We start from the raw sequence: 22,804 nt of genomic DNA on the forward strand, positions 1-22,804 counted from the left end.
TGATCTTGTTGCCAAGAGCTACAGTTAATAGATCATCCATTGCCATATTGCCATTGGTTCATTTCGAGAATATTTTAATGATTGTTTAGTTTCTGTGACACGGTTGTCACAGAAATTCTGGCAGTTGGCGGCGGCTGGTGGCAGATGTGTTTTGAGAGAAGGAGAATTTTTTTTTTTAATTAGTTAAATACGACAAAAGGTACTGCAAACAATGGGAGGTAGAAAAGGAACTGAAACTGTGGATTCAACCAGTTGTGGGAGATGACAGTCTGACTGCGTGCAGATTCTGCCAAACTACAATTCGTGGTCACCGTTCCGATCTAGTGCAACATGCGAACACAGAAAAGCACACAAAAAAAATGCTCCTCCATTTTCTTTGATACGTTTGACTGACATTGGGTTTAGCGTTTCAAGGCCTGCGTCTGCTTCCGTACGTCAGGCTGAACTGAAACTGGCCTGCTTTACAGCGTGCCACACAGCCATACGAGCCGTGGATGACTTAGCGGATATCATCAGCTCAACATTCGAAAAGGATGTAAAGTTGCATTGTTCAAAGTTTACAGCCCTGATCAACAACATCATAGCACCCTGCATGTTCTCTGATTTGATTAAGGATATAGGTGAATATTCATTGGTCATTGATTGAAAGCACTGACATTACTACAATCAAGCAATTAGAAGTTGTGATTCGATACTTCAGCAAACCGTTACAGAAAATGGTTTCAACCTTTCTGGGTTTGGTTACCTTAGAGGGAGGGACTGTTGAAGCCCTTTCCGAAGCTTTACTTCCTTTCTCAGAGAGATGGGCTTATGTTTTGACAAATGTATCAGGATTGGAACAGATGGTTGTAATGTTATGGTAGGAAAAAAGAATTCAGTCTTCACCAAACTTAAGGTGAATAATGAACGTTGTGTCCTGTTGAAATGCGTTTGCCATTTCAATACAGTTGTGCACAAGCAAGGCGGTTGATGTTGCCCAGAAATTTAGACTTTTTGATTTCACAATCATACAGATGGTTTTCACACAGTACCCTTCGACTACAGAAATACGCTGAAATATAGTCTGAGCAACAACAGAGATGCGCCTTTGAAACTTATGCAGCTTTCCAACACCAGGTGGCTGTCTTTCTACAATTGTTGCGTACGCATTCTACAGCAGTGGGAGGAATTTAAATTGCATTTTCAACGCTGCAAAGATAAGGACCATTGCTATGACGCTGAAATACTGTACGGCATGTACAACAACATGACCAGTAAACTTTATCTGCAGTTTATAACACCAGTTATTCAGGAATTCAACAAATGGAATACTCTTTTTTTCAAATGGATACAGGCAATCCGTTCCGGATGCTTGATTCTCTTAATTTGTTTTACAGATCATTGCTTGTGAGAATTCTAAAGCCCAACTGCTTGACCGTTGCTGATGCAGGCCTCCTTGATATTAATTTGGATGACAGGAGTATTCATTTACCTCTTTCTGCAGTAGATTTTGGTGCACAGTTCAATATCTCAGTGTCGGAAGCAAACCCTAACGAGCAGGAGCTCCTGAATATGAAAATGAGATGTAAAGCTTTTCTCCTGGAAGCTGCCAAACAGATTAAAACAAGACTACCTAACAACATGGAACTGTGCAAGTCAATGTCAGCATTCAGCCCCTCCGTGATTCTTTCACAAGTAAAGCCCCCATTGGCATCCGTTTCCTTGCTGAAGTTATTCAAGGGTGATGTGGGAAAGCTTGATGCTCAGTATCGTGCAATTAACTTTACTGCCTGGCAAAACAAAGAGGACAAGAATGCTCTTGGATTCTGGATAGAGGTGTGGAAACACACTGATGCAAGCGGTGAAAACTGTTTCAAAGAACTTGCAGTGTTTGCTTTCACATTGTTGGCAATGCCACTAAGTAACGCGGACGTAGAAAGGATATAGGGCTTGTTATTGAAAAACCTGGCAACCCTGGTGACAAGACATTTTCTAACAGAACACTAGTGGACTGTGTAAAATAAACAACTGAGGAACTTTCGCAATGAACAAGGCTAGTTGAACGGTTTACTGAACATTCCACAAACATTTCAAATATGCCACACATCCTAAAATCCGAAAGCAAAACGACAAATTAGCTATTTTAAAACTGGAATTCATATTGTTTTTCTTTTTTCTTTCTAAGTAAACAGACCCTTATCATCATCATCTTCATCGCATACATTATTAATTTTTATCGAAAAATACCAATATTTTATAAATAAGTCACATTTTAATATTAAACATGCCTGAAGTAACTCTTTTGGCTTCTTTTTTTGTTATATAAATTGACAAAACTTGTCCATCCCCCAGAATCAAAGAAATGTTCTCCCAGCCTGTAGCCATTATTGTTTTACACAAACTACCTCTTCAGAGTGTTCAGTTAGCAAACGTTAGGCGAACAGACCAACAGAAAAAAGCTTAAAACTGTTGGCAAATGTTCGCAAACGTTCTCCTAATTGAACGCACCTCTGTAAGATAAGAGTGGGTGGAATGCATGTGTGTTGGATGAAAAACAGATCAAATAAGCCCCGATACCCAGTACCGGGAATAAGTAGACCGGGGAAAAAGTGGATCGTCGTCTAGAATTTAAAGGGGAGGTTCCATTGTTTCTAAAGTTTATGCCTACTAGTACTACATCTGGGGAATTAGTAGATCGAGCCCAGGGAATAAGTTGATCGGATATATTAACTAAAAATAAATCATTTAAAATGAACTTTGTAAGTGTAATTTATATGTCTGTTTGTTTAACAAATGTTATAGCAACACATGTTATAGCAACTGTAACAAAAAAGATGTTTTTGTTACATTTTTAACGTGTAAGCAGAACTGTAAGGATAGGTATGCGAGTGATAAAGCACGATTTTTAGTCATGGATAAAATTGAGCTCGATGCTGCGGTTACTAACTTAGGCCACGATGCACAGCAATCACTGATGCGCTTGTATTATTATTTATTATGCACTTTGTTCTTTCATTTATTTTTACAGACAGTACTCATTTATATTTTTTGCAACCTAGGTACATAGGCTACATGACAGAACTGTTCCTATTTAAACAACAACAAAAAAATGAAACGAGCTTACTAATTTAGCTATCATGTCTTTTTTTCTTAACTAGGATGTTAACGTTTCGTCTTTGTAAACTGTGATAGTTAATGCTAGGCCTACTGACAAAATAATAGACCTTGCAATACTACAATAATATTGTATTATTGTATGTCATTAGAAAATATTACTAAAACGTTTGAATTTTGATAAATCTTGGCGATCACATATCAACTACATCTGATTAACAACAACATTTTTACAGGCAAAAAAGCTGACAAGCGTTTATAACACTAGGCCTAGTATAAAGAGAGACGTAAGTTACAGTATAACTGAACACTTTGCATCGCACATATATTTTACAGACCGAAAATAAATCAACATGACAAACCAGTGTAGATTATGGTAAATGTATAGTAAGGGGTGAAATTCTACCGGTGAGTATTGACAGAATTTCACCCCTGGTTATACTATACATTTACCATAGTCTACTCTGGTTTGTCATTTATTAATCTGGTTTACCACACTGTACCTCACTATTCTTTACAATGCTTATCTATGCTTCACCATGCTTTTCACTATACTTTATTACAATTTGTTGTGTTTTTACTTTGGGAAAATTTTATAAGGGAAGAACCATATTCATAAGGGTTTTGTCACAGATAAGGACATAGGGTTGGGGTGGTCAGTGGATTCTGCAAAGGTTGGTTGTAGAAAGTTATTTCAGTCTGGTGACTGTTGGTGCCAACAGGGAAGGAGTCCAGTTCCTTATGAACAAGAATCCACATCACAAACACTGTCATCACAATCTTTTTTAGATCATCTGTGAATATGTTTTTCGGCATAGGAACCTCCACACAATTACAGGTTTTTTTCATGCTGTGTGACAAAGATTTTACTCAGGATGCAAAGTTGTCAGTTTGTAGAATGCGTCTGGTCATTTGCATATGGACTTTTAAAACCTCAGCTGCAAGCTGCAATCTCTGACAGTAGTAATATTTTTGGAACTGCTGTTTTAGAATAAATTACCAGCAGCAGTGATGACCGTCATTCAGTTTGGCACTGTAGATAAAAATGTGGTTTATTCATCCTTCCCTGCTTAATGAGCCATGCATACATGTGTGGTATTTATCTATCATTCATTTTATACTGAGCATTAATTAGGTAAAAATGTGTATGGTGAACTCATTTAATTGGTTGATTTTATTGTCTGTGTCTTGAAAAGGCTAAATTGATAAGTCCTTTTTATAGGCTTTTAGACATTCAAGATTAAAAATCTTTTTGAGTGGCTGAATAATGATAAATTGTCATGGAAACCAGGGTTGGACACTGACAGTATTTTGATTGTTGCTATCATTGTTTAGCGTTTTACATTTTGTTTGGTTCCATTCGCTTATAATGCCTTCAGAATATTTAGTATTATGTGGGTCACTGTTTTGCATTATCAGTGAAGTAAATCTTTAAGTGACAGTCTATGGGAGGGATTAGGTCGGGAGTCACAGGCTGTTAAAAGCCTTAGCAGCACATATTAGGTTTATTTATTTCGGTCAATTGAGTGCCTCACTGTAAACAGTTTAGAAACCAGCACATTACTCACAAGAGAAAATGTAGGAAGATTGTCATGGAGAATGAGATTTTCAGGAATGTAAATCATAATGAAATACAGAATATGGAAATGTCCACAATGTTTACACTAAACTAACTAATTCAATGACTGATCAATATTATCATACATTAGCCTCACACATTAGGATGGTATACACTTGATTTTCTTGGTTGGTCTATATATATATAATCTGCTACACATACACATCCTTCCCCACAACTTCCAAGTGAAAAAAACATTCTAGAAATTTGTAGAAAATTAATTAAAAATAAAAACTGAAATAGCTTGGTTGGATAAGTGTCCACCCCCCTTGTAATAGCAATCCTAAATTAGCTCAGGTGTAACCAATCACCTTCAAAATCACACACCAAGTTAAGTGGCCTCCACCTGTGTTAAATTGTAGTGATTCACATGATTTCAGGATAAATTCAGCAGTTCCTGTAGGTTCCCTCTGCTGGGTAGTGCATTTCAAAGCAAAGACTCAACCATGAGCACCAAGGCGCTTTCAAAAGAACTCTGGGACAAAATTGCTGAAAGGCACAGATCAGGGGATGGGTATAAAAAGTATCAAAGGCCTTGAATATCCCTTGGAGCACAGTCAAGACGATTATTAAGAAATGGAAGGTGTATGGCACCATCAAGACCCTGCCTAGATCAGGCCATCCCTCCAAATTGGATGACCGATTCTAAGCATTGATTGCACTGGCACTTAGCTCTCCTGTTCCCAGCCCCCATTAGTTGGATAATTTGAAGAAGCTGAGCACCTGATATATAAGCTCCTGAGACACACACACACACACACACACACACACACCACACACACAAATGCTGATATACTGACAGCAAAAATAGGAATAGAATAAATGGAAGAACAGATAAGTTACCTCCTAAATCGCAAAACTGAAATACGTGATTTAAAAGAGGGCATATAAATTTATACCATAGTCTCTACAGAGTTTAAACTAGATCGATCAGTTGGAAAGGGATGAGAAGCTTTCAGAAATATTGATGGGCCACTGGGTCGAAACGACTGCAAAAATGAAATGCGAGTTAAAAGTAGGATCGGAGCACAATTTGCCAGCTCTGTTTGAAATCAAATTAAGGGTACCAGAATTAGGCTCCGGCAAGATATGGAGCTAAAAACGAAGATTGTTTTGTAATTTTTCTATTATGAGTTTTTAATTATGAAATAGAATCAGCTCAATTTGTTTAAAAGGAAGTAACCTGATTAAAAATAAAACCTGAAACCCCTACTTGTGTGTGTTTGCATTTACATCTTCCAAAATACTTGTTTTATTTATTTTTTAGCAATATGGACCTCTATTAATATGGGGCATTACACATTATTTTAAAATAAAATACAGTGCATGGTGGGATACTGTTGTATTAATGTCCACTGTTCATTGCACTGCTAGGAACTGTAACTGTAACACTCTTCCCCCATCGGCCCTACGCGTCACGATGAGATCGGAGCCCCCTACTACCTTGTAAGTGCCACAGGTAGTGTGTCAGTAAAATGTCTGTGGGATTTATTTTTAAGTACTAAAAACAATATGTATATTTACACTATTCTTTCAGAAGTGGAAATTTTCACGGGGAACTACATATTACACAGCAGTGAGTGAATTTGACAGAAACGGTGAAATCCATGATAACCGTGAAAAAAATGCAGCCTTATTTGTAATTTCGTCTTCTTTTTCTTCTTCATGATCATCTTAATTTAATTATTTTTAAGAACTACAGGGACATCTTTTAAATGATTTAAGCAACTTGCTTTATTATTTTCAGTTCTTGTAATAATGTCATAAACATACATTTTTTTTTTAACAGGGGCCTAGAATGTGTGATATCTCTACTTAAATGTATTCTCTAGAAATGTAATAAATCTAGGGCCTGAGGAGGCTATTTTAAAAAAGTTTGGCAAGCCACAAAAAAAAAAAAACATATCCCGTTGCATAAATCTTTTCACACAAAACTATATATAGTAATTAGGAACAAATTAAGTAAGATAAACCTTTTGTCTTTGATGTATAATTCATTTCATATCATTTTGCTACTACTTGTGTTGTTATTTTACACATTTGTAACCATGGAAATGAGTAATGCTGTTTTATTTTTCACTGAGTAACAAGCTACGGTACTTATCTGTCGCTTTTTCCCATCACAGCTGGAAGAAAAGGAAGAAAAGGGTGAGAAGGCGCTTGGAGATCCAGGTTCAGCCGACCTGAAGAGGGCATTTAAGCGGGAGAGGGAGAAGCACCGGCTGCTCCTGGCAGAGAGCCACAGTGAGGCAATGGACCTGCGCTGGAAGCTGCAGCACAGTGAGAAGAACTGGAGCAGGGAGAAGATGGAGATGTTGGACAGGTTCAATCGGGAGAGGCAAGAGTGGGAGTGGCAGATGAAGGAGATGCAGAAAAAGACAGAAAAGGTTGGTAGAACTGTGGGAGGAAAGCCTAACTGTAGTAGTGGTAGTAGTAGAAGTATTGGTTAGTGACCAAAATACACTACTGTTTGCTAACCGTGTATGTATATTGTATGTTTTTTGTCTCTTTTGAAAGGATTATATTCCACTGTCTCCAACAAACTATTCAGTCTTGTCAGATGATAAAAACATGTGTTACACTGAGTAGCATTCTGACTTTTTAGCTTGATTTTCAAGTTTATCTTTTTTTGCCACCAGCAAACCTTTGTGTTGCCTTATAAACAACTGCATTTTTGCAATATGAAAAAGCCACATTATTTTTTTTTTATTATATAAACTATATGTAGTTAACCTATTAAATTAAATGCTATATTTTTTACAGGTTTTTTTACAAATACCAGTGTGTAATGTTTGTAAGGCCAGTGTTCTCATAGTAAATATCAAATATTCAGTAGACTTTTGTAGCAATTAAGTTGGGAACCACCGTTACAGTGAAAACACCAAGCGTCTTCCTCAGTTGAGTTTAGCTTACTTTTTTAAAATGCATAATTGCCGCCTGACATTTAACAGAAGTTACGGTAGACCATGTTTTATTCTGAATGCAGCCACCTTTATTTGTTCTCTTTTTGGATTTGCAGGTTCAGAAAGAACAAAGTACAAGAAAAGGGGAGATGCTCTTTCTTGACCAGAAGGAGGCTGGGCTGAGTGTTCTTTCTCCACAGGACAGCCCCTGCAGAAACCCACCAGTGGCCTTCAGGTCGTACTCAGACTCCGACGAGCATTTTGAAGAGCACTCAGGGTCAATGAATCTGAAGGAAAGCGACAGGTTCCGTGCCACTGAAAACCTGTTTCTGGAAGCCTTGTCCCTCGATTCTTTGAGCGAGAGTGAGGGACCACCACCGTCCAGACTGGAGAGTGAAAAGAAGTTTCCTTGCTTGAATGAGGTACAATATTAGGATTGTCCATGTAGACTTTATACTGTACAATAGATGGATCATTTCTGTTACATATGTTTGTTATACTGCAGCCTAAAATCCACAAAAAAGAAATTAACTGACCTGTGCAGTAGTATACAGAATAATTGGACACAATATCTATATTGTAAGGAATTTCATACTTAGACATTGGCACTCTGTTGTTCAGTTTTACATATTAAGGAATAGTAAATGATGTGGTAAAGCCATTGATATTTACTGTACTTAAAATTACCTAACTTTTGATTTAAAAAAAAAAGTGGTTTAAATATTATGAATATAGAAAACCCCAAAATAAATTATAAAAATTGAAGAGGACTGCTCTTCACAACATTTGTCAATATATATGGTTAATACCTTCCATAAAAGTAAGACTTTTGCAAAATGTTGGGCTGGAAACAAGGGGGTGGAAATGGGTTTTGGTCCAAAGCCCAGATTCTAGTTCTGAAGCCAGTGGAACATTGCTGGACTGAGTTGAAGAGGTTGACAAAAAGAAAGTGCACGGAGCAGATGAAACGTGTTGATAATAGTGGCAAACGATATCAAAGATACCCCCCAGACTTGTGCAACCAGATTGTACATTCTATTAATCTGTGATAAATCCAAAGGAGTTCATACTATCACATGTGAAAAAAGACACACCAAATGGTACTCGTCGGAAATCATGATCAAGATATCTCTATACAAAACATATTAGAGTAGAACATAATACAGTGTTCATACGTCTAAAACTTGCATTATTTCCCATGATGTCATTTATTCACAAAGGTCAACTCATTTAACTTGAGGAATACAATTAATTAGCATTAGACAGGACTTATCTGCTCCTTTGGGCTGGTCAAATTTCCAGTGTCTCATCTTCATGTTATTTACAATAGCATGGATGTCTCTTTCTGGTTTCAAGTGGTGCGTTTGGTTGACCGGGCAGTTTGTAAGTGTTCACAATTTTGAGTTTCTAGTGTATTTTTAAGTTTTGTTGGGTTAAATTATAAAAATATGTGTTGTCCTTGAAAGCTGTTTTGCACTAATCCTGGACTGCCTTACCAATATTAGTGCTAATCAGTGTCTGTGAAACCAGCCAAGTTAATTAAGTAATTGAAAGTACATACAGGCTGCTCAATGAATAATTGAGTGTCTAAAATTACAGGGTGTCAAAACTTATGGGTTCCAATAACTTAAAACATTGTGATTTCTGTTTTAGGCTTTGAATGAAATAGCTGATGCAAAGGATCTAGCCTCATATCAAGAAGAAGATATGCCAACAGGAAATCTTCTAAGGTAAAGTAAAAAGGCTCGACAGATCCTGAAGATAGGAGTTGTCACAAGGTGTGTTTTAATTGACAGCTTGACTCGGATCTCTTATTGAATCCACACATCCTAAAATGGATAATCTCTCTGTAACTCAAGTGCTTATTAGGGAGAACAGATTACATAGGTTTCATTTTTTAAGCATTGCAGAACAGTACATTAAGCATTTTCCTGACTGACCAAATTCATTTTGCTACTGGGGTCATTTACTTTGCTGTTTATGATCACACATTGCGGTTCTATTGCATCACCCTTCATTAATTATGTTCTGATTTGAGAGAGGGACACTTGATTCTAACTTTGTGCAACTTATTTTGTACCCTTTGGGGAAACACAGACTGTCTCAAGTTTAGGTTTTCTTCTCCTATGATGGTAGTTATTTCCCTCTATAATGCTAAAATAAATGTTCATTCAAGCCAACATGATCATAATTGATTTATAGGCAATGCAACTTCCAGCTAGGAACAGTTTATTTAACAAATTGGAATGTATTGATTTATCTTTATTTTACTCCCTTGGTTTCAGAGCAAAGTCAGTTTGTTCCATGTCTGAGTTCCAGCGCCTGATGGACAGCTCTCCATTCCTCCCTGATAAGAGCATGCATGGGGACAGTGTGAAGGGTGAGGTGACTCCTCCTTTGTCGCCAGATGACCTGAAGTACATTGAGGAGTTCCACAACAAGAGCTGGGACTACACTGCCGTGGGCCACAGTGGACCTGCTGAGAAGCCAGATGAGGCCTGGGCAGAAAGGGCAGAGGGCAGGAAGACAGAACAGACTTCAAATCCATTCCAAGCTTCGTCATGGTTCCTCACTACGAGTGTCACAATGACGACGAATACTACGACCAGCCCAGAGCACTGCCAAAAGCAACCACTGAGGAACAGTATGGCATCTGAACAAATTGGGGTCCGGGTCTTCCACAGCCCCCCAGTTGTTCGTAAGTTTGACAGCACAGTCCTTTCTGAAAGTGAGGGAAAGCCTGTGGTAGACCCCGACTTCATATTCTCTGTGACCAAAGGGAGTGATGCCAAAGGAGGGTCGGAAGAAGTGTTTGGGAGGTGGCCTTGCGAGCTGCCCAAACACCACAAAGAACTCCTTGAGGGCAGACTCCATCCTATAGAGCACCCTGTCTGTTCTACAGTTGGCTTTGCCTCCTCTCTGCATGACCTGGGGCTCTCTAGGAACCTGAGCGATGACATGAAGGAGGTAGCTTTCTCTGTAAGGAATGCTATCCGTTCCAACTCCGTGGAGCGCCAGTTTAAGGACACTGCCTGCCAGACCAATAGTTTCAGTACTAGGGGAACCCAGTCAACCCAAACCATCAGCGTCAGCCTCCAGACGGATACCTTGAGAAGCATCACCAGCAGTCCTCACAAGTGCTTAACACCGAAGGGAGGCTCAACCCCTGTCTCATCCCCATCGAGGAGCCTGAGGAAAATGCAGTTCTCCCCAGTCATTCAGAGCAAGTTTGACCGCCCCTGCTGCTCCCCCAAGTATGGCTCCCCAAAGCTCCAGCGCAAAATTCCCGCCAAAGTGGACCAGCCCAACAACAAGCCTGCCACACCGACCACACCTCAGAAAGGATACAGCGAGTCAGCCTGGGCCCGGTCAACCACCACCAGGGACAGCCCCGTCCACACCACCATCAACGACGGCCTGTCCAGCCTATTCAACATCATCGATCACACACCTGTGCTGTATGATACCCTGCAGAAGTTCACCAAGTCCCCTAGCCGCTCCAGATCTGTAGTGCCCAGGCCAGCAGAGCCCAAAGCTGAGGAGCCCAAGTCTAATTACGGGGTGGTTCAGGAGTACCTGACGAATGTCCAGGACAGGTCTCCCAGTCCTGTCCAACTGATTGTAGAGTCTCAGGGGGAAAGAACCCCAGAGGTAATTAGCATTAGACAGGACTTATCTGCTCCTCCAGGCTATACCCTCGCAGAAAACGCTGCCAGAATACTTAATAAAAGACTTCTTGAGCAGGCCTTCAGGGATGAAAAAAAGCTTCCTTCCAGTTGCCAAACAAACCTCAGTAAGGATAGCAGGCTGGTGGAAGCTGACAAAGTTCAACAGGGATCCATTGAGGTAAATTGTTCATTTATTTATTTTACTTTATTTTATTTTTTTAATTCTTTGCTTCAAGCTATTCTATTAAAAAAAATAGTTTTAAAGAAAAGTATTAATATCGTGCTTTTTAAAAAAAAATATTAATAGCACGCTAATTATTAATGGTAATATTGTTTTATGCATGCAGCTGTACTAGCAGTTTATAGGATCTCAAATTTTAATCCATCAAAACAATGTGAATAAAGTAGTGCAATTTGTGCATTATTAGGCCTTTATTGAGCAGTAAGACCCTGGACAGAATCTGTTAATTCTGTTCAAGCAGTTCTTTATTACTGGTAATTTACTAATGAGTTTTATAGACTATAATGACCATTGGTGAGATTGGTAAAGAACCATTTCAGACCCCCCTTTTGAAGCTTAGCATTCTGGTGATGCCACTGAATGACACCTTATCTGTAAGCAACACAATAGATAAAGTGTCATTCAGAAATGCTGCTTCATCAAAATTCAGTAGAATATCAAGTGTCAACCTTGTCAAATCACTGCCATAAGAAGTATATACTGACTGAACATATATTTAGGGGGTGAGTTAATTTGACCTAGATTTTCTTTTTCACAGTACAGGGCCAATTAGAGGATTAATGAGGTATAAAGTCAGAATTGCAAAATAGAATAGGCATAGTTTCACTCTGAGATTAAATATGTGTATTATCAGGCTTTGATTGTTCTAAAATCTGACAATTCTTCTAATATGCAAATTTAAACCTTGTAAATCTTTTAATTTCCACCTACACCTGAAGAAGAGAGGTCTTGAAAGGTAGATAGAGAAGGTGACATTTTATAGTAGACAGAATATACAATGTTAACAAGACCTTGAACTGTAGTTTATGCTTTTTGCTACTGCGTGTTGTGGGGTGGGGGCTACTATGTGTAGTCTTTTATGCATTATATGATGGCTGTGGACAAATAATTCCCCGCTAGCACCCTAAGCAGAATGATAAGACATTTGGCTGGTCTGTAAAGAACATGTTTACAGTTCTAATCATATCTATGACTTTGTAAAGCAGTATATAATGGTTTATTTTGATATCCCTATGATTTCACTCAATATCAAGTCTACCAAAAAATGTGTTTTTTGTATCAAAGTGTTGCAGTAGATTCTGAGAAGAAAGGATGAGTTCCAATTAAGCAATACTCAAGAACCGAAATAAAAAAATAAGCCTTGGTTTGCTTTCGGGCCTTCCCAAATCACTTGATAATAGAAAAAAAACAGTTCTCCTGCTAGGAGTTCAAGTAAGAATTAAAGATGCTGGTATAGCATGTTTTTGTATTATTTGATAGCACCAGTAAAGCTGGGAGAGATTTACTATGACATTTTAAAACAACAATTACTTATATTTGCTAATTGGCGGGCGTAATTAGTTGGGTCTTGATGCACTTAAACCATTATAATTAACTTCACACTTGGCTGCCTGGTATAACAGCTTAAACTGCATACTAACAACATGAGTCATTTGATATTGAATAATGTGTGATTTTAAGTAAAGCATGGGAAAATTTAACTACTGAAATACTTTTCAAAGGTTTTGTGAGATCATGGTTAAAGCTCATTTCTTCATGTAGACTGGTTCACAACCCCCTGTGGGGGGGTTCTCTTAAACAATAAGCAAGGTATAGGTGGCCATTGGACCACTTACTGAAATGCATACACTGAATGTCATTGCAAATTAAATCATAGTTCACAGAATCCAGTTAATCCCACCACTGCAATTCTTGGCTCAATGGGTTCTTTGTGAAGAAGGCGTTGTTGCATCAAGATCTTGGTAGAGCCAGTATTGCATTCTCACTTTTGGATAGCCATCTAGCCACACAGCTAAACATGCCTTCCTTCTAAAGCAAGACACCTGTTTAATGTGCTTCCTATTAAACCCCAAATGCTTTTACAGGAGTTCACCTACCAGTGACCTATTGCCCTCGGTGAACTTGTGCTCTTTTTCAGTATATTTTAGTACTCGTGGAATCCACTTCGCAACAAGCCTTTGTTCGTCCTGGTAGGGGTTGAATCTCTTTTTCTTTTAATTTCCAGACTAATTGTTTTCATTCTATTTTCTCTCTTCCTTTCCAATCGGTCTGGTCTTTTTTTCTGTGCACAATCCAGAAACAAACTGTGTTACTAACCGCTCCCTGGAGACTCTAACCCTGCTTGTCTCACTGCTGTAAGTTCCTTTATTCCTCTTTTCTGAACTCTCTGTGGGCTCCGTTCACACAATACACTAACAAACATAGTACCGGACTTTTTAATGTATTGCTTTACATTAATTTATGCATGCCCTAAATATAAAACAGCCATAACTACCCCACTTAGTCATATCAGTGGCTGGATGCAGAGTTACATAGAGCTAATGATACAGTTGAATCTCACCATCTTCACCAAAGAGTATGGCTTTTGAAGTCGAGCCGTTCGGCCATACCCTATGCATATATTTTGCATCCTTCTAAATGAAAAAACTGAACATGTAAGCAGTGTGCAAAAAGCAATCTAGATACCATGTTTACAGAGCTGTATGGGGCTGTGTTATTACAGTCGAGCCTCTTGGCGTTGCAAGTTATTCGTTTTTTTATGTTTAATCAGTCAATTCCTATGGGAACAAATGCAGCTCAACAAAAGAGTTAGGATCTGTTATTATTAATTATTAAAGCAGCAATCCTCTTCCTAAAATATCCAGATTAGCTTGAGTGCTTACCACAGTCTGCTGGAGAGGTGTGAGACCTAATCTGGAAAACGGATAACACAGCTCTTTTCTTAACAAGAAATGAGGTAAATCTATAATGCCTTCATAGGCGTTATGTAATGCATACAGTGCTCCCCCTTTATAAGGCGCCCCTTTATACTGTGTAACAGGTTATAAGGTGGTACGGTCATGGCTCCCATTTTCCCCATAATGCCATTACACTAACACTGGTAGTCTTGTTATAAGGCAGAACACTATGGCTCCCGACTACAGCGTTATAAAAGGGGAGCACTGTATTTCTATTACGCAGCACTGCAAACTGTTCAGTTTAGCTACGATGCATCATTATGAATTGAGCCCTTTAAAAATATTCCCTCAAAGGATTCCCCAACTGATTTCTACTGTATTGATTGGAAATATTATTAATGCATATTTATTAAAACCCAATTTAAATGTAAATCTTAACTGGTATAAGTATAATTGTATATATTTTTTACACGGCACACTTTTTTTTTTAATAACACTATTACACAGTATTGACACATGCACAGTATTAACTACACATAGATAGGTTTGAAAGCTGCAATACACAATTGGATGAATAATTTACTGAAGATGATATTTAGCTCAAAACAAATCCTGAATACTCAAAATGTAAGGCTGTCATCCTAAATGATTATTTCTTATTGTAATTTTGTTTTGCTGTTTGTTTATCCAATTAACTGTAAATAAATACAAATAGAAATTAAGCTGAATTATGTCCAAAATTCTGACTGTACAGTGTATAGTGTCAATTCTGTATTATACCGTTTCACATCGTAGTCAGTCTAAGCGGAAGTCTCCTTAAGTGTAAGGGTTAAGCAGAAGTATGCTTGTGACGTGTTTCCAGCATCTTTTTTGTTCGATTTTTGAAATGATTTAACCCGGTGTATCCCAGCTGAGATGCAAAATCTTCTTTCAGTGTGGTCTGGCTTTTTTATAGCTGGATTGGATCGAGTCACAGAGATTTGTGTCTTGCTGTTAGGATTCTGGTCATCTAAATGACTCCAGTATGCCCTGGCTTTTAGTATGTTGTGCTAACCACCTGGATACACTGTCTCCTTTTAGGTTATCAGACTGCTGTTTCACAATCCCTTTCATGTTTGACACTGTTTTGTGTTTCCATCAAACTGTACTTTCTTATCCGACTATATCCTTAACCCAATAATCACCTTTTCAGCTGTGTTTGCAAACGAAGACAGAAATATTTCTTGCTTCTGTTTTTTGTTCAGTTTTATCATTTGTCCCTGTGCATGATTAACAAAATGTTGAAATGAAGAATTCATTCATAACCATAAAATATTATTGATGCATGCAAGCATTTTGCCAGTACATCACAGAAAACTGAATGTGTAATTTAACAGAAGGCTTTCCTCATATGTTTCATCTTAATAAAGGGTCCACATCTATTACATTCAAAAACAAATTTTCACCAGATATTTTGTCCAATCTTTTTTTTTTTTTTTTACTATCCCACGCCTGTAGAATAGGGTGCTCATTAGGGGTGTGCCGAAACTCATATTTTCTGAGTACTTACCTTTAAGAAATATAATGTTGTTGGTTGTTAATTAAATGGAATAAAGCATGTTAATGACTCAACACAAAACTATGTGGTCCCTCGGTTTCCCTTATTTACACAGTTACTGAGCATCAATCAATAACTATCTGACAGTGTTATTTAATATAGACCCTGTCGTGATAAAACCAACTAAAACTTTCTTTGATCCTTTTCATATAAAATCATTTTTTTCCCACTTCCCTTAGTTTCCTTAGAAATGCATCATCTCTGCAGGGAATTGTGGGTTTTTAGTCCCGGGCAAGTTGTTATCTCTGATTTAAAGAAATACATTTCCCAGTTTCCAGTCGTAGCTTGAGTTATGTGTAACGAAAGGTCATGTTTACGCGATGAATCAGTTGCATTTGCTAGTTTTGCCACATATTTTCACTGTGAGTTCACGGCCTCAGTACAGCAGAAAAGCAGTAAAAGTGTCAGCGCCCGAGATGAGAGGAACATTCTCTTCCAATCGTCTTTTAAAAGCCTCAGTGCAGAAGTTAATTGCCATTGATTGGTACTCAGTTGTAAAGTTGATGGAAGGGCAGCTTTTCTTGTTTTCAAATAAACATATAGTAAATAAGTGTGTTTTGATTTATTTAATACCTGCTGACAAATATTTCTTAAAGGTAATTACTCTGAAAAAAATAGTATCCGCACAGCCCTGTGTCTCATAACCCATTAGTAAGATCTGAATGAAATCAAAAAGAGTGAGCTGTTTTTAGGAGTGCTGTACTGTAGCAGCACTACACTTGGGGTTTTAATGATCTATTGCCATTTGACCAATTAATGTGAACCTTACAGAAAGGCTGCCCTAGGATAATGTCTTATACTGAAAATAAAATGGTGCTTGTACTTTATATATAATTACTGTATTTGATAAGTTTAGACACGTTGCTGCTGTTTTGAGTGGGTTGATCTTTCTCATACTACTAGAGTGGTCTGCAATTCTAAGTGCAGTTATCTTTCCAGACCACTATACAAATCTGCACTGTTGAAAGAGTTATTCCCACTGGGGTGATTTATTAACATCACTAAGTTCAATACAGATGCAGTGCATAGAGGTCCTGCCTCTGTTTATCATTACAATCGCAGGGCTGTAAAGATGGAGAAAGCACTACAGTTTGCAAAATATTGAACATTCAGAAATGACTCTCAATTTGTGTAACAAGCATATTGTTCAATATTTTGTATGCATGATCAGGATTACATGTAACATCATATAAACCATAGCTGTTTCACTGAAGACGCCCTTTGAACCTTGTCTAACCTCTTTTCTTTCATTTTGTCAATGTCTTTGTTCCTGTGTTTCATAGCATCTGACTACCTAACTATTTATAGAGCATATCCAGATTATATGTATATATAAGATATAACCTAAGCCTGTATAATGATACTATGCTTATAACGCACAGACTACAGTACAACCCACACCTGTCAAAAACAACCATTAGGTGTGGTTCCCAGAGTAAAGAATGTCTGAATGGAAGACGATTTCTTACTTTTTTGGGAACAATCACAATAAACCTGTTTTAAGGTCAATCTACGTAAACAAAAAAAAATGTAAAAAAATAAATAAAATACTCCCTGTAGGCTTGGTATTGTATTTTATTCGAACGAGGGAGTTAAGTCTAAGGAGCTAAAATAATAATAATAATAATCTTTAGTTATTATAATCGTTCTATAGTAATTTATTTCAAGTCAATCCCTTGCAGTTCCTACCCGGGAAAGCCTTTCTAACTTTTTTTTCATTTTCGAAAGGACCTGCCCTGTTCTTCAGTAGCTCCTCCTTTGGAGTCCTGCTTCCTGAGACCGGCAAGGCCAGCGAACCGCCGCCCGCCCTCCAGGTGGGCCTCTCATTCCCCGTCAGCCTCACCTCAGTGGTCCATGCCTTCCGGACGGTTCTTTTTTCCGGAGGAGCAGCAGCAACTGGAACCAGAAGAACCGAGCCAAGAACACAAGCCTGCATGAAGCCTCACCCACTCTGAGTCTCTGCCAGCCTCACTAGCCAAAAACAGCCACCTTGTGTAACAATGCCACAAACTCACTCAAGCAGAGTTCAAGTACCAATGGGAAGAAACACACAACAAACAATGGGCTGTGTTCTGTAACAACAACAAAAAAATGTGCCTGTCAAAACATAGGTTCTTGATTGTAAAAAATATATATATATATATATATATATATATATATATATATATATATATATATAATTTTACTTTCCATCTTATTTTTTTAATAAGTTGATATCGGAGGGCTGTTTCTTCAGGTTACAAAATGAAAGGTGCCGAATGAAAGTGAAAAGAAAGTGAAATGTCTCTCTCAGTATCCTGTCTGCCTTTTTTTTTTTTTTAACATTACATTTGGACTGTTTTGTTTTTCCATGTATTTTTGGTATGGTGCTCTGAATGTTGTTGTTTTTTTTCCATTCATTTTTTTGCCTTCAACCTTAAAAAAAAGAAAACACAATTAAAACTGCTGCATATCAACAGAGGCGGTGAAATTTGATGTCAAAGATGTATTTACTTTAATGTGTATTATATTCTTGAAGGGATACAGGTAAATTGTGCATTGACATTTTTTTTTAAATGACAAGTGGATTATAATGCTAGAACGTCTTAGGAAGATAAAGGTGTATTATGGTGCAATACTTGATTTGCATGCCTTTGGGTTCCTAGCACTTTAGTGCATGTATATAAGGATATTGTACTCCACCACCAGTCACTGAATATCACTGTAATAATGTTGTAAGGTTCATTCTGTACTGTAATTTTATTGTAACTCTATTTGCATATACAAAGATTTTTAAACTAAATTATTGTAACAGTATGGCTGTCTTTGTACAGTTATTATAAATAAACTTATTTTCTTTTTTTTTTTTGGAAAAAAAGTTGTATGGGTTAGAAAAAAAAAATAATGGATGTTGTTAAAGTCTGTACGACTATAGTTAACTGGTAATAAAAAGAAAATATGTATTTACAACAGGCAATTTTTTCGTGTTTTGATCTACTGTCAAAGTAGGAGCCCACTAAATACATGCATTGTGTAATACAGTATACAATAGGTAAAAATAAAAAATAAAAAGTCAATGAGGTTATTGCACAAGCCAAGGGCTGTGACTCAAAAGCAAAAGGTTACTAAATTCCCATTGAAATGCAGTTGCAATTTGTTTTATCATAGCTTTGTTTTTTGTAGCCTGCCAATATACATTTCTCTTTAAGGTTGGTATCCTGGATTGAAATTTTCATATTTACATATTTAACCCCAAAATGTTAGCCAAAAACAGTCGATAGACCCTCCAAAAATCACATATACTTGTAAAAATGGGTTAAACAAACATCAGGTTTTCGAGGTTTGAAAAATATTACCAGTAAGTTTGTTAAAAATGAATTAAAACAAAACTCCATTAAAATCAAAACAATACAATTCATTAAGGACATTCTCCTGAACATTTTTACATTTAAATATCTTTTTTAAAACTGTGCTCTCGAATCAACTCTAATTACAATAGAAATGTACCTTCATGTTACTGAAAGCTCTTGTATTTACACTCTTGGCAGGGGATGAATGTTACTGACATGCTTCCTTACTTAACACAAATATATATAATAAACTGTGAGCTAAGACAGGGGTTCCCAATCTTTTTTTACCTGAGGCCCTCCTGTTCAACTGCATTAGGCACTGGGGCCCAATATTAGCACTCCTTGTGAAAATGTCAAATTTAAAAGATTTTATATGTTTAAACCTGTAACATTATAAATAAACCAAATAAACCTAATCTAAACTGTCCTTTTATTCATTTGAATAAATATCGTGAAAGATGGAAATTACATAGAATATGCACTGAGTGAAAATATATATTTTTTGAACAATTTAATTTTAGTAAATAAAATAAATTGCAAAAACTAAACAGACATTTTTCTCAAACCTTTAAATTAGGTACCTTTGTATTATTGAAAATGTAAAAAATGCAGTTATTTTTGTTGGTCATCAAACAAGAAAGAGCATGTCTCTTATTATTCCCATTCATAAATACCTGAACAGGAACCACTTTTGAGTAAAACCAGTACACGTGCACAAAAACATAACTCTTAAATCCTAATTTCTGAACACTGTAACTAAAACGTCCAGTCGTTACCTCTCACGCTGAACTGTCATGCACAAAAAAAGACGAATGCGCACAATACCGAGGGAAACGAGAGCCTTGCAGATGTTACTTTTTTCAGCACTAATCTGCACAACCAAATACAACTTACAAAATCACAAAAAAAAAAAAACGCAGCTGTGCCACTTAACCAAAAGAAAACTTATGAAAATAAATCCATCTGCAACGAAATTTGAATCAGTCGAAAAATGTTTTTTCATTATTATTATTTTGTTATTTTCCAACAAAACATATTCTAGCGTTATTTTAAAATGACTGTGAATGAGCCAGTAATCAATAAAATAGAAGTATATCCAAACACTTTTATAAATCAATTACCGGTATGTAACAAGATTTATCAGTTTGATTAATAAATATTGAAACATACATCAAAGTACTCAATATTTTAAATGTTAATAGCTAATTAGTCACAAAAACATATTCATCGTAGGCATTAATTGAATTTTTAAATGAATGTCATCAAGTACAAGTATGAAAACATTTCTACAAAATAAAATAAAAAAAAACATTCCAGTACCTCATAACGGGCCCCACGGTACAAATGCATTCAAACTCCTGCAGCTGCCTTTTTTTATTCTTTATACTTCGCAAAATGTATTCTTTGGTAGCGGATTCGACATATTGTAATTTTATAAAATACTGAATGCACAGTTTACATCTGCCAGCAGAGCGATCACATGACCTTAACACTGCCCTATTGTCAGAGCTCTCGCTCTACATCCCGCCTACAGGTAGGCAATCTGTCAGCTCTGATTTGTGAATTTCTGCTTTGATTGACAGTCCGACAATACTGCCTTGCTACACTTCATTTTTTCTACAGTTACAGCTGCCGCCGGTGCCTGCTTCTCACTATTAATAGAAAAATAATACATATAATGTCATTGCTCCCGCGGCCCACCAGGGACCAAAGTTTGGGAACCCCTGAACTAAGATGAACAGATCTGAATGTACTTATTTATTGAGTAAAAACACAGATCTGATCTACAGTAACTTCCATTTTGCCTCTGACCTCTGTTAAATTTACAATACAATGTACTATTGAGGTTAGTATATCTCATTAATGCAATCGTACCTTGAAGCAATGGACAACAAAAAAGCAACTATTGAGAAAACGCTAGTGAAAATGATCCTTCTCTCTAAACTTGGGATGCTTTTGATTTATTGTATTTTCTACTTTAAGCACGTTTAGCTGTGTTTGTTAGAAGAAGCAGTATGCAGCTTGTAATGAAAATTATACCAGCTTTGCCTTGGGGGGGATGTCTCAAGAAAAAGATGCATTCTGTTGCTTGAATATTACAAGGCAGTTCTGAGATAAACTATATATATATATATATATATATATATATATATATATATATATATATATATATATGTGTGTGTGTGTGTTTGTGTGTTTTTGGGAAGAGAACATACTATTTTGGCTTGCTGAAAGTTGTTTTAAACACTGCCGATTCTGTAGACAACTGCATCGCCATGGGGATCATAGTGGAGGATTTGGTCAGGGTCTGGGAACGTTTACAAATAGTGAGGAGGTCTATGTGGCTTATTCAATTTTGCATTGAAAGCTGATTTACATAACAGCAGAGACAGACTGGCCAGAAGAGCTGGGGCAATAGAGGAAGAGGTCAAGATCCATATTAATGATACAACAGGGCTTCACAATCTAGTCATTAGATTGTTACAGCTACACTAATGAACATGTTCTGATGAGTAAGTGAAAGGCGTTTCGTTCCATGGCTGCAACTCTTATCTAGAATTATGAAAATGTTCTTTATTCTATGCCCGGCAGAGAGCCAGAAAATCAGCCTACTTAGTTCCACAGATCAACCCAGGGAAGGACTGTTTGATTGACTGATAACTAATCTGTTGAGAATTCGTAGCTCGTCCTAATTGGAGTTAGTTGGAATTAGACAGTATATTTGTTGGAAAAAGGCCAAAATTCATTCAACGAGCCCAATCTATAAATTGAATCTAATTAAAATGTCCCTGCCCCCTGAATGTCTATAATTCTTGTACACTTTTGCTAACTACAATAACAAGAACTAACTCCTGGCTCATCTGTACCAAAGGGACGGATATTGCTTTTACTAATTCTGTAACCTGAGGTCAGTGGTGTAGTGGTAAATAAAAAAGTGAGTAAACTCCCGTTTGGTGGAGTTGAACAGATAGATTGAACAGATAAACATGAACAGATACATTGTTATTGGCCCTCAGCCAACCAGAGCCCTCCCCCACCCCCCATACAGTTATTTCCCCTCACAGGTACTGTTCACGTGAAAAGTCATAGACCCAACGGTTCTGTGTGCGTCGTTTCACGGGCTGAAGGCTACTAGCACTGCGCTGCAGGTCCAGTGTGCCTAACAACAGAACATTAACAACCAATCACAGAACACTCATACACACACACACAAACAGAACGCGTCCAGTGACCACGCCCGCTGCTCGTGCCACAGTTTTGACTGAGAGCTCTCAGCTGTCAGTCTCATGTGCAGCAACACAACACTCATCATTACAATATCTTGTCTTTCCCAAGATTTGCATGTCACAGGAGAGTAGAAATGAGTAAACTCAGGGCAGCAGTGTGGAGTAGTGGTTAGGGCTCTGTAAACTCAGGGCAGCAGTGTGGAGTAGTGGTTAGGGCTCTGGACTCTTGACCGGAGGGTTGTGGGTTCAATCCCAGGTGGGGGACACTGCTGCTGTACCCTTGAGCAAGGTACTTTACCTAGATTGCTCCAGTAAAAACCCAACTGTATAAATGGGTAATTGTATGTAAAATGTAATTCTATGTAAAGAAAAAAGTGATATCTTGTAACAATTGTAAGTCACCCATAAGGGCGTTTGCTAAGAAATAAATAATAATAATAATAAACTGTA

At 37.4% G+C, this 22,804-nt stretch overlaps 1 protein-coding gene across 3 annotated transcripts in view; it reads left to right on the forward strand.

Annotated features, from left to right (window-relative positions):
• LOC117394964 (microtubule cross-linking factor 1-like) overlaps positions 1-18,747 on the forward strand; it is a 77,628-nt gene extending 58,881 nt beyond the window's left edge. For 2 of the 3 annotated variants that reach the window (XM_059015635.1, XM_059015636.1), the window contains 5 exons: positions 6,838-7,098; positions 7,731-8,036; positions 9,268-9,344; positions 9,900-11,460; positions 17,527-18,747. In XM_059015635.1, coding sequence (XP_058871618.1) covers positions 6,838-7,098; positions 7,731-8,036; positions 9,268-9,344; positions 9,900-11,460; positions 17,527-17,736 — 2,415 coding nt within the window. In that variant the 3' untranslated portion in view covers positions 17,737-18,747. Of the gene's footprint in view, positions 1-6,837; positions 7,099-7,730; positions 8,037-9,267; positions 9,345-9,899; positions 11,461-13,600; positions 13,659-17,526 lie in introns of all 3 variants that reach the window. The other variant, XM_059015637.1, reaches the window with a different exon arrangement.
• Positions 18,748-22,804: the final 4,057 nt, after the last annotated feature.

This window comes from Acipenser ruthenus, chromosome 3 (assembly GCF_902713425.1).
Source record: "Acipenser ruthenus chromosome 3, fAciRut3.2 maternal haplotype, whole genome shotgun sequence".
Classification (NCBI taxonomy): Eukaryota; Metazoa; Chordata; class Actinopteri; order Acipenseriformes; family Acipenseridae; genus Acipenser; species Acipenser ruthenus.